The following is an 11,980-nucleotide window of genomic DNA, read 5'->3' as shown; positions in this document are numbered from 1 at the left end:
CGTTGTTTATTTCCTTGACGTCTGACGGGAGGGCGTTCCACGGGGCAGGTGCCACCACCGAAAAGCCCTCTCCCTGCAACCTCGCTTCTCGCAGGGAGGGAACCGCCAGAAGGCCCTCAGGAGGAGGACCCCGGTGTCCGGGCTGGACGATGGGGGTGGAGACGCTCCTTCAGGTATACTGGGCCGTTTAGGGCTTTCAAGGTCAGCACCAACACTTTGTTATTAACCAGTGAGGTATTACAGGTATTTTGGAGACTTCTTGCCAAAGCAATTTCCAGAGTGGTTGTTAATTGTTGCAGGAGGGTGGGAAGGAAATTGACGCAACTCCAGTGGATTGTGTACTCTTACTTTATTTTCATACCTGACAAAAGCATCAGTCCAGGATTGCGAGTGCAGCAGTTTAAAAAGCAAACCAGCGGGCTGCCAAACAGGCAGGCTCTCAAACACAGGGAGGGATACCTTATGTACAAATAATTAAAAAGCCGAGGTTATTAAGACCTGAACCTCCACACTCTTTCCCCTCATCCACCCTTGACATATGAAACAAAACTCTCACACACGGTACCGTTCCTGCCTTCTCCGGAAGCTGAGATTTCTTTTGCCTCTGTTCCCAGTAAAGGTAAAGGGACTCCTGACCATTAGGTCCAGTCGTGGCCAACTCTGGAGTTGCGGCGCTCATCTTGCTTTATTGGCTGAGGGAGCCTGGGTACAGCTTCTGGGTCATGTGGCCAGCAGGACTAAGCCGCTTCTGGCGAACCAGAGCAGCGCACGGAAACGCTTTTTACCTTCCCGCCGGAGCGGTACCTATTTCTCTACTTGCACTGGCGTGCTTTCGAACTGCTAGGTTGGCAGGAGCAGGGACCGGGCAATGGGAGCTCACCCCGTCATTGCGGGGATTCGAACCGCCGACCTTCTGATTGGCAAGTCCTAGGTTCTGTGGTTTAACCCACAGTGTCACCCTTGGCTGGGAACCGCCATCCCATTAAAGCACGGCGGAGTCTCGAAAGAGGCGCCTCGGTTCTTTGAAAGACCTTGCCACTAGGCGGCGCCGCCGTGCTCAGCTTCTGCCAGGACACAGCGAGATGGATTAGGTGGGTCTCTTGGGCCAGATCCAAATCAAAGCTCTTAATGATGCTGAAGGTGTTTTTTGCATAGGATTTGGCAAGTTAGTTGGCCTCACGGAAGAAAAACCTTTCTGCTCTGTTGCTTTCTTACATTTCCCGCAGGACTGTTGGCATTACCAGGAAGCGGAGCAGGGCTGCTCTGACACCCACACCTTTTGCCCTGGGTCCCAGACCTGCCCCCTTTTTAAAGCAATATAATAATTATTATTTATATGCCACCATCCGACTGGGTTGCTCTAGCCACTCTGGGTAGCTCCCCAAAAAATGCTAAAAACATGTATATATATAAAACACTTCTACAGGGTGACTGGGTTTGTATAGGGCTGGGCATATATATCCATATATCGTCCAAAGCGGTTTGAAGTCCGTATCGTGGTGCCACTTTCGTAATTTTTGACCTGGCACTAGCTCACAGATCGTGATGTTTGTGTACACAAAAAATCACAATTGGGGAAACCGTGAAGCCGGCCGATGCTTCTACATAACTCCATCTTTATTTCAGACGTCGTAGATCAGTAGATAAAAGCAGCGTTTGGCCGGTGTGTTGAAAACTAGGTTTTGCCCAGCCCTAGTGAAAGCCCCAGTCACTCCCCTCTCGTGTTTTGTTCAGAGGTAAATATTCTCTTGGGTACCTAGGAGTGGAGAAATTGGAAACTGCCTAATGCCAAGAATTTGTCCTGAATCGATTTAAAGCTGTATTATGCTGAGACTTGACCACTGGTCCATTTGGCTCAATACTGGCCACACCAGCTAGTGACGATTTCCCAAGGTTTTGGAGAAAGGGAGTCTCTCCCAGTCTAAACTGGGAGATGCCGGAGATCGCAGCTGCCTGAACACCAAACATGCTCTAAAGCACAGAGCCACGGCCTTTTCCCAGCAACGCATCTACTGCTAGAGTCGGGAAAAGCCTCTTAAAATCTGAACTAAGTGATCGACGCACCCATCTTCTGTTCACAAAACGATGCAGGTTACTCTAGCTTGAAATCCTGAGCTGGGATCCGCTCGTCCAACAAACTCGTCTCTCGGGGGGAATAAACCTCATATAAGAAAGACTTTTGCTTAATTCTTTTTCTGGCTTAATGAGCTAGGCGTATTTTTTGGAGCAGGGTGCGAAAAGCAAACTGCAACCATCACCAGCAGGCTGCAATCCGGCGCTTGTCTATTCAGTAGCAAGTCCACAGCGGTGCTTGATTCCCGGAAAGGATGGATCACAACCTTTCGAGTACCACGTAATCCAGCAAGCCTCCCCCACGGTCAGTTTGTACCCTGACTTTTTAAAAAAACAACACAATGACATAGCTGAAGGGGCTGGCATTTAAAAACCCAACCCTATCCCTAGCAAAATAAACAAAGAGTTCTGCTTTGCTAAAGTGAAGGCCCTTCAAATCAGTACTTTGAAAGGGGCTGGCAGAGAACCGAGAACCTCTGCGAACAAGGACAGGACGGTGCAAATATAATATCACAACAGGGTTGTATCTAGGACTGTTCTTTTTAACACGCCGCTCGTGCAAAAGAGGTTGGGAGTCACACGGAAACCTTAATTTCGGCACGCTCCGGTTTCGCAGCCTGTTCCAAAACGGGCGAAAGGATAACCAGGTTTGCGTTGAAAAGGCGGGTTAGGGCACCAAGAACTGCAGGAATTGGCTTTTGTTTGTTGGCAGCTCTTCTGCATATATATATGTTCGTTCATTCCAGTTTTTGAGGCTGGGGAAACTACTCTAACGCCTTGTAGCCGAAAGGCGGTTGCGGAAACGCCACGTTGTTCGATTGGTTGGTGTTGCAAGCCTCCGGCGGCCTTCCCGCCTGCCCTTCCGCACTCTCCCCGTCGCCCTCTCTCCCGAAAACCGCATTTTCGTCCACTTCCTCCCGGGTCGGGCAGCGCTGCAACGGAGAGACGTCTTCGGAGTCCGACTGACCGACGCTGTAAGTGCGGCTCAGCGTCCCTTCCTCGCTGGCTTCGTCCGCAGACGGGGTCTCCTCGTCGCCGCTGGTCTCGCTGCCTCGCCGCGGGGGCCCCTCGATGCCCGCCTCTGCGGAGTCTTCGGGATCCGAGTCGGAATCGATGAAACGAGTGCTGTCTTCTGTGTAGGGATAAAATGCAACTCATTACTGCCTTCCTTTCTCTACTCCCTTGTGCTTCTGCCAAGGAGATCTGTGTGGGTTACCCATTTTATCCTCAATATCCCTGCTAGGTAGGCCAGTAATAATAATAATAATGATAATAATGATGATGATGATGATGATGATACAGTGGTACCTCGGTGTCAGGGTCCTGCCATCGGAGCCAGAGGGAGAGGGAGGGCTCCAGAGGGATGCCGGAGAGCGTCCTGGGAGGGAGAGAAGCAGCCCATCTTCTGGGGCTGCTTTCCCCAGAAGGAAATCAGCGTAGCACCAGTGGAGAAGGGGGGCAGATGGGGGAATCGGCGAGGGGGCTCCATGACTCCTCGCCGAAGACCAGCAGGGAGAGCATGGGTCCTCCGCTGCCCACACCCTCCCTGCGCAGAAGGCTTCCGCGCAGGGAGAGTAGGCGGAGACTAGGCGTCAAAGAGCTTCTTTGCTGGAAGAAGTTCAAGAAACGCCCACTGACGGATTCTGCCAGCGATTGAGACAGCCACGGGTGAGTGGCTGTCCGGACGGAAAAAGGTTCACTCAGGCAACCCAGCCAGGTGTGGCACCGATTTACGCACGAGCAACCCCTAGAACCATTACACTCGGGTTACAGACGCTTCAGGTTACAGACTCCGCTAACCCAGAAATAGTACTCGTGTTAAGAACTTTGCTTCAGGATGAGAACAGAAATTGTGCAGCGCCAGCAGGAGGCCCCATTAGCTGAAGTGGTGCTTCAGGTTAAGAACAGTTTCAGGTTAAGAACAGGCCTCTGGAACGAATTAAGTACTTAACCAGAGGTACCACTGTATATTATTTATACCCTGCCGATCTGGCTGGGTTTCCCCAGCCACTCTGGGCAGCTCCCAACAGAATATTAAAAACGCAATAAAACATCAAACGTTAAAAGCTTCCCTAAAGAGGGCTGCCTTCAGATGTCTTCTAAAAGTCAGGTAATTGTTTATTTCCTTGACATTTGATGGGAGGATGTTCCACAGGGCGGGCACCACCACCGAGAAGGCCCTCTGCCTGGTTCCCTGTAACCTTGCTTTTCACAGAGAGGGAACCTCCAGAAGGCCCTCAGAGCTGGACCTCGGTGTCTGGGCTGAACAATGGGGTGGATATGCTCCTTCAGGTATACTGGGCCATTTAGGGCTTTCAAGGTCAGCCCCAACACTTTGAATTGTGCTCAGAAACGTACTGGGAGCCAATGTAGGTCTTTCAAGACCGGTGTTATGCGGTCTCGGCTGCCACTCCCAGTCCCCAGTCTGGCGGCCGCATTCTGGATTAGTTGCAGTTTCCGGGTCACCTTCAAAGGCAGCCCCACGGAGAGCGTATGGCAGTAGTCCAAGCGGGAGATAACAGAGCATGCACCACTCTGGCCAGACAGTCTGCGGGCAGGGAGGGTCTCATCCTGCGTTCCAGATGGAGCTGCCCTGGACACAGAATTGACCTGCGCTTCCATGGACGGCTGTGAGCCCAAAATGACCCCCAAGCTGCGCACCTGGTCCTTCAGGGGCACAGTCACCCCATTCAGGTCCAGGGAATCCTCCACACCTGCCCGCCTCCTGTCCCCCCAAAACAGTCCTTCTGTCTTGTCGGGATTCAACCTCAATCTGTTAGCTGCCATCCATCCTCCAACCGTCTCCAGACACTCACACAGGACCTTCACTGGTTCTGATTTAAAAGAGGTAGAGCTGGGTATCATCCGCATACTGATGAACACCCAGCCCAAACCCCCTGATGATCTCTCCCAGCGGCTGCATGTAGATGTTGAAAAGCATGGGGGAGAGGACAGAACCCTGAGGCACCCCACAAGTGAGAGCCCAGGGGTCCGAAAACTCATCCCCCAACACCACTTTCTGGGCATGCAACCCATTACAGTGGTACCTCGGATTAAGTCTTAATTCGTTCCGGAGGTCTGTTCTTAACCTGAAACTGTTCTTAACCTGAAGCACCACTTTAGCTAATGGGGCCTCCCGCTGCCGCCGCACGATTTCCGTTTTCATCCTGAAGCAAAGTTCTTAACCCGAGGTACTATTTCTGGGTTAGCGGAGTCTGTAACCTGAAGCGTATGTAACCCGAGGTACCACTGTACTGCCTTCCTTTTTTTTATTCCCTTGTCCTTCTGCCAAGGAGATCTGTATTCGTGGCTCACCGTCCCCATCTTATCCTCAAACTAACCCTGCGAGGCGAGCCGGCTGAGAGAGAGAGACTGCGAGTGTTTGCCTGCGTTGACAATTATGGGACCGCCTCGGTTTCAAACTGCTTTCCACATTGTGTTTTAATGTCCACGACCCGCCTGGGACCTTAAGGTGAAGCTGGGAGAGTATAATAAACTGTAGGAAGAAAAATATAGTATTATCACCCAGCGCCCAACCTTCGGACAGGTGTGTTCCACCTCACCTCTGTACAGGTCCTCATGAAAAGCAGCCTCTGTCTGCTCAGCGGAGGCCGTGAGGTACAGTTCTGTGTCGTCCGATGGCTGGCATGCATCTTCCTGCACGTAGAATGCAAGACGTTGCTGAGGTATTTTATTTATTTTTTAAAATAAAGATTTTTATTTGATTAAAACAAATAAACATACAACAATATCAGTTGCAAACCCATTACAGTGGTGCCCCGCATAGACGAATGCCCCGCAAGACGAAAAACCCGCTAGGCGAAAGGGTTTTCCGTTTTTCGAGGCGCTTCGCAAGACGAATTTCCCTATGGGCTTGCTTCGCAAGACGAAAACGTCTTGCGAGTCTTGTGATTTTTTTCGCTTTCCCCCCCTTTTTCTAAGCCGCTAATAGCCACTTTGCTGCAAAGCCGCTAATAGCCGCTAAGCCGCTAATAGCGCTAAGCCGCTAAGCCGCTAATAGGGTTGCTTCGCAAGACGAAAAAACCGCAAGACGAAGAGACTCGCGGAACGGATTCTTTTCGTCTTGCGAGGCACCACTGTAATGATTTTTATTTGATTAAAAACAATAAGCATACAACAATATCAGTTGCAAACCCATTATAAAGAAATTGTTCTGAATCTCAAAACTTCAACCCCCTCATCCCCTCCATGGATCCTAATATCAACATTTACAACTGCATATCAATCCGTTATCCATAGTATTTGTTACCAAGTTTTGTTAACTTTTATCTACATTTCCAGCAGATATTTGTGCTTGTTATATGCATTTTTGCTAACTTACTAGGAGTCAAATAGCACCTGCGCATCATTTCCACATCATTTTATTTCAGCACACAATGTGCCCTAAATTTCAAATCTGTTCCCCATAACCTCTCCCAATCTGCCAGCTGTATATTATGCCCCAAATCCTTTGCCTGGTGTGTCATTACAGATGTGACCTGTTCATCTTTTGTATGCCTTTCCAAGAGCAAATTACACATTTTTGACAGCGATTTATTATTGTTTTCTAACAGGTCTTTTTGAAATCTTGATATCTCATAAGTAAAACCTTCCTTTTTATCTGCCTTAAAAATATTATTTAGTTGGTAATACAGTGGTACCTTGGTTCTCGGACAGACTGAATTGTACAATAGCAAGAGGCTCACACGAGCCTGAAACCAGCCATCTGCTGCATGTAAAAACATCTGTGCATGTGAAAAGGGGAATGTAACTCTGCTACATAAAGGAACTTGCTAGCATAAGGTAAAGTAAAATTTAAGGGACCCGGGACCATTAGGTCCAGTCGTAACCGACTCTGGGGTTGTGGCGCTCATCTCGCTTTACTGGCCAAGGGAGCCGGCGTACAGCTTCCGGGTCATGTGGCCAGCAGGACTAAGTCGCTTCTGGCGAACCAGAGCAGCGCACGGAAACGCCGTTTACCTTCCCGCTGGAGCGGTATCTATTTATCTACTTGCACTTTGACGTGCTTTTAAACTGCTAGGTGGGCAGGAGCAGGGACCGAGCAACGGGAGCTCACCCCGTCATTGCGGGGATTCGAACCGCCGACCTTCTGATCGGCAAGTCCTAGGCTCTGTGGTTTAACCCACAGCGCCATCCGCGTTAAGTTAGGAAGGATATTAAACAGTATATCCTCTCCTGCCACCCTGAAGATTCCCAAAAATCCAGCAGTCCCCGCTCAGGAGCTCTCCCTCTGCAACAACAACCTCTCCGAAAATTTCCCCCCTTACCTGGTTCTCAGCCGCGTCGCCATCTTCCCGAACCGCGTCTTCGGGACTTTCCGGCAAAGCGCCGCTGGTTTCGAAGATGGCTGGGTAGAAGGTTACGAGGGCTTCGACGATGCGGGCTTGATGCGGGTAGTCGACCAGCGAGGAGAGGGAAACGGTGGCCTCCGTGGGTCTCGGGCGCATCAATGTGGGGCCAAAGACAATCCCCAGATTGCCAGGGGTCATCTTGTTTTCTTGTTCGACTTCGACGATCCTGGGGGCAGAATCGGGGAGGATGGCACAGTTCACAAGGGAACCCTGGTCTGTTTTGCAACACCGAGGGAGCGGAGTCTTCTCTTTCTAAATATAGTGGTACCTTGGTTCTCAAACGCCTTGGTACACAAACAACTTGGAACCCAAAGCCGGAAGGAAGTGTTCCAGTTTGGGAACTGATTTTGGAAGCCAAACGTGATCCGTTTTGAGTGTTTACGCTTCTGTTTCGAGCGTTACACCGTGGTCTGTCTGTTTATTGCCATTTATTTTTGAGTGTTTGCGGCTCTTTTTTTGTTTTTGTGACTATGTGGAACCCAGTTCAGCTACCGGCTGACTGATTGTGTGGCTGTGGAAATGGATAAAAGCCCCCGATCCAAACAATGACTATCACCTGGAGTACTGTGTCCAGTTCTGGGCACCACAGTTCAAGAAGGACACTGACAAACTGGAAGGTGTCCAGAGGAGGGCAACCAAAATGGTCAAAGGCCTGGAAACGATGCCTTATGAGGAACGGCTAAGGGAGCTGGGCATGTTTAGCCCGGAGAAGAGGAGGTTAAGGGGTGATATGATAGCCATGTTCAAAGATATAAAAGGATGTCCCATAGAGGAGGGAGAAAGGTTGTTTTCTGCTGCTCCAGAGAAGCGGACACGGAACAATGGATCCAAACTCCAAGAAAGAAGATTCCACCTAAACATGAGGAAGAACTTCCTGACAGTAAGAGCTGTTCGACAGTGGAGTTTGCTGCCAAGGAGTGTGGTGGAGTCTCCTTCTTTGGAGGTCTTTAAGCAGAGGCTTGACAACCATATGTCAGGAGTGCTCTGATGGTGTTTCCTGCTTGGCAGGGGGTTGGACTCGATGGCCCTTGTGGTCTCTTCCAACTCTATGATTCTATGATCATCAGTGCAGGTAAGAAAAAAAGGTAATTTTAATCCTTATCGTCTACAATACTGGCTTATTTATTTTACAGTACACTACATTGATTGTTGGGATGCGGGTGGCGCTGTGGGTTAAACTATAGAGCCTAGGACTTGCCGATCAGAAGGTTGGCGGTTCAAATCCCTGCAATGACGGGGTGAGCTCCCACTGCTCCTGCCACCTAGCAGTTCGAAAGCACATCAAGTGCAAGTAGATAAATAGGCACCACTCCGGTGGGAAGGTAAACGGTGTTTCCATGCGCTGCTCTGGTTCGCCAGAAGCGGCTTAGTCCTGCTGGCCACATGACCCGGAAGCTGTACGCTGGCTCCCTCGGCCAATAAAGCGAGATGAGCGCCGCAACCCTAGAGTTGGTCACGACTGGACCTAATGGTCAGGGGTCCCTTTACCTTTACCTTTGCATTGATTGTTGCTTTCATTTTATGATTCAATGGTCTCGTTAGATAGTAAAAATCATGCTGTTTTAGGGCTTGTTTGTAAAAGCCTGGAATGGATTAACCCATTTTGCACGACTTCCTATGGGAAAGCACGCCTTGGTTTTGGAACGCGTTGGTTTTGGAACGGAATTTCCGGGACGGATTAAGTTTGAGAACCAAGGTACCACTGTATTGCCTACAAGGCACACAGCAAATTTAAAAATTACATTTGGCGGGGAAAGAGATGGTTGGTGATGTCACAGGTTTGGGCCAATACGCCGAGACTCCTGAGCTTGTGGAACCTCCAGAACGGAACGGATTAAGTTTGAGAACCAAGGTACCACTGTACTGGCTGTTGTAGAAGGAAGGGAGTGAAAATCTCACCACCCCCCTTTTATTGGAGGCAGGGTCTCCTGCCAGCAGTCGTCCCCCCCTCTCCCACTTACCTCCTCAAATGCACAATGATGTACTTTAGGGTGGACAAGTTTTCCGACGGAAGCTCCTTCAGAAGTTCCCTCAGCTTCGTCACCAGCGCCACGACCACCTTCTCGGTCTCGGGTCCCCTGTCCACCAGCTCAGCGATACTCTTCCCGGTCCTGCCCTCGGCTCCTCCCTGAAGGCTCTCCTTGGCCAACCCCATAAGGCTGTTGTACATGCGAAATGGCATGATGGGTTCCGGGAGCTGGAGCCAATGATATAATGTCTTTGATCAGCTCAGTATCCCCAAAGGAGCGTCTCCACCCCCATCATCCATCCCGGACACCTGGGTCCATCTCCCGAGGGCCTTCTGGCGGTTCCCTCCCTGCGAGAAGTGAAGTTACAGGGAACCAGGCAGAGGGCCTTCTCGGTGGTGGCGCCCGCCCTGTGCAACGCCCTCCCGTCAGAACCAGTGAAGGTCCTGTGTGAGTGTCTGGAGGCGGTTGGAGGATGGATGGTGGATAACAGATTGAAGTTGAATCCTGTCAAGGCAGAAGTAGCGTTTTGGAGGGACGGGCTGACAGATGTGGAGGACTCCCTGGTCCTGAATGGGGTAATTGTGCCCCTGAAGGACCAGATGCGCAGCCTGGGGGTCATTTGGACTCACAGCTGTCCATGGAGGCGCAGGTCAATTCTTTGTGCAGCGCAGCTGTCTACCAGCTCCTTGTACGCAGGATGAGACCCTATCTGCCTGCAGACTGTCTGGCCAGAGTGGTGCATGCTCTGGTTATCTCCTGCTTGGACTACTGCCATGCGCTCTATGTGGGGCTGCCTTTGAAGGTGACCCGGAAACTGCAATTAATCCAGAATGCGGCAGCTAGACTGGGGACTGGGAGCCGCCGCCGAGACCATATAACACTGGTCCTGAAAGACCTACATTGGCTCCCAGTACGTTTCCAAGCACAATTTGAAGTGTTGGTGCTGACCTTGAAAGCCCTAAACGGCCTTGGCCCAGAATCCCTGAAGGAGCGTCTCCACCCCCATCATCCATCCCGGACACCTGGGCCCATCTCTGAGGGCCTTCTGGCAGTTCCCTCCCTGCGAGAAGCGAGGTTACAGGGAAGCAGGCAGAGGGCCTTCTCGGTGGTGGTGCCCGCCCTGTGGAGACCCTCCCGTCAGATGTCAAGGAAATAAACAACTCTCTGACTTTTAGAAGACATCTGGAGGCAGCCCTGTTCAGGGAAGGTTTTAATGTTCAATGTTTCACCGTGTTTTTAAAATTCTGTTAGGAGCTGCCCAGAGTGGCTGGGGAAACCCAGCCAGATGGGCGGGGTATAAGTAATAAATTATTATTACCGTATTTTTCACTCTATAAGACGCACCAGACCACAAGACGCACCTAGTTTTTGGAGGAGGAAAACAAGAAAGAAAATATTCTGCATCTCAGAAGCCAGAACAGCAAGAGGGATCGCTGTGCAGTGAAAGCAGCTATCCCTCTTGCTGTTCTGGCTTCTGGGATAGCTGCGCAGCCTGCCTTCGCTCCATAAGACGCACACACATTTCCCCTTACTTTTTAGGAGGGGAAATGTGAGTCTTATAGAGCAAAAAATACGGTATATCATCATTATTATTACTAAGGTACGTCTGGTCTGGAGGAGGAATAATGGAGAGGCGTTCAAATGACTGCCAACTTAAAATATCTCAAGGGCTGTCACATGGGAGATGGAGCAGGCTTGTTTTCTCCTGCTCTGAAGGGTCGGACCTGAGCCAACAGATTCAAGCAAGTGTGGGGTGCCTGTAACACCGAGGTCACGGGTTTGATTTCTGTATGGTGCAGCGTGCAGGGGTCGGACCCCCCGTCTACAATTCTATGGTTCTATGAAAGGAGATTCCGACTAAACACCAGGAAGAATTTTCTGACGGTAAGAGCTGTTTGGCCGTGGAATGGAAGGTGGCAAACTCTCCTTCCTTGGGAGGTTTTTAAAGAAGTGGCTGGGTGGCCATAAGAATGGTATCCATTCTTAAGTAAATCAGCCCTGAGGGCTCACTGGAAGGACAGATCCTGAAGCTGAGGCTCTGAGACTTTGGCCACCTCCTGAGAAGAGAAGACTCCCTGGAAAAGACCCTGATGTTGGGAAAGATGGAGGGCGCAAGGAGAAGGGGACGACGGAGGACGAGATGGTGGGACAGTGTTCTCGAAGTTACCCTTCATGACCCCATGGACCAGAGAACGCCAGGCACTCCTGTCCTCCACTGCCTCCCGCAGTTTGGTCAGACTCATGCTGGTAACCTCGAAAACACTATCCAACCATCTCGTCCTCTGTCGCCCCCTTCTCCTTGTGCCCTCCATCTTTCCCAACATCAGGGTCTTCTCCAGGGAGTCTTCTCTTCTCATGGCCAAAGTACTGGAGCCTCAGCTTCAGGATCTGTCCTTCCAGTGAGCACTCGGGGCTGATTTCCTTCAGAATGGAGAGGTTGGATCTTCTTGCAGTCCATGGGACTCTCAAGAGTCTCCTCCAGCACCAGAATTCAAAAGCATCCATTCTTCAGCGATCAGCCTTCTTGATGGTCCAGCTCTCACTTCCATACATCACTACTGGGAA

General features: G+C 50.6%; 1 protein-coding gene across 4 annotated transcripts in view; it reads right to left on the bottom strand.

The window, feature by feature from the left end:
• Positions 1-332: 332 nt before the first annotated feature.
• ARHGAP45 (Rho GTPase activating protein 45) overlaps positions 333-11,980 on the bottom strand; it is a 52,220-nt gene continuing 40,572 nt past the window's right edge. For all 4 annotated transcript variants that reach the window (XM_083720217.1, XM_083720219.1, XM_083720216.1 and 1 more), the window contains 4 exons: positions 9,407-9,642; positions 7,362-7,611; positions 5,637-5,730; positions 333-3,205 (listed from right to left, as the gene is read on the bottom strand). In XM_083720217.1, the coding sequence (XP_083576343.1) occupies positions 2,838-3,205; positions 5,637-5,730; positions 7,362-7,611; positions 9,407-9,642 (948 nt within the window). In that variant the 3' untranslated portion in view covers positions 333-2,837. The remainder of the gene's footprint in view (positions 3,206-5,636; positions 5,731-7,361; positions 7,612-9,406; positions 9,643-11,980) is intronic.

The sequence above is a fragment of the Podarcis gaigeae genome, assembly GCF_964106915.1.
Source record: "Podarcis gaigeae genome assembly, chromosome: 18".
NCBI lineage: Eukaryota > Metazoa > Chordata > Lepidosauria > Squamata > Lacertidae > Podarcis > Podarcis gaigeae.
Note: the sequence above shows the minus strand (reverse complement) of the source record. Positions and strands in the feature narration are given on the sequence as shown.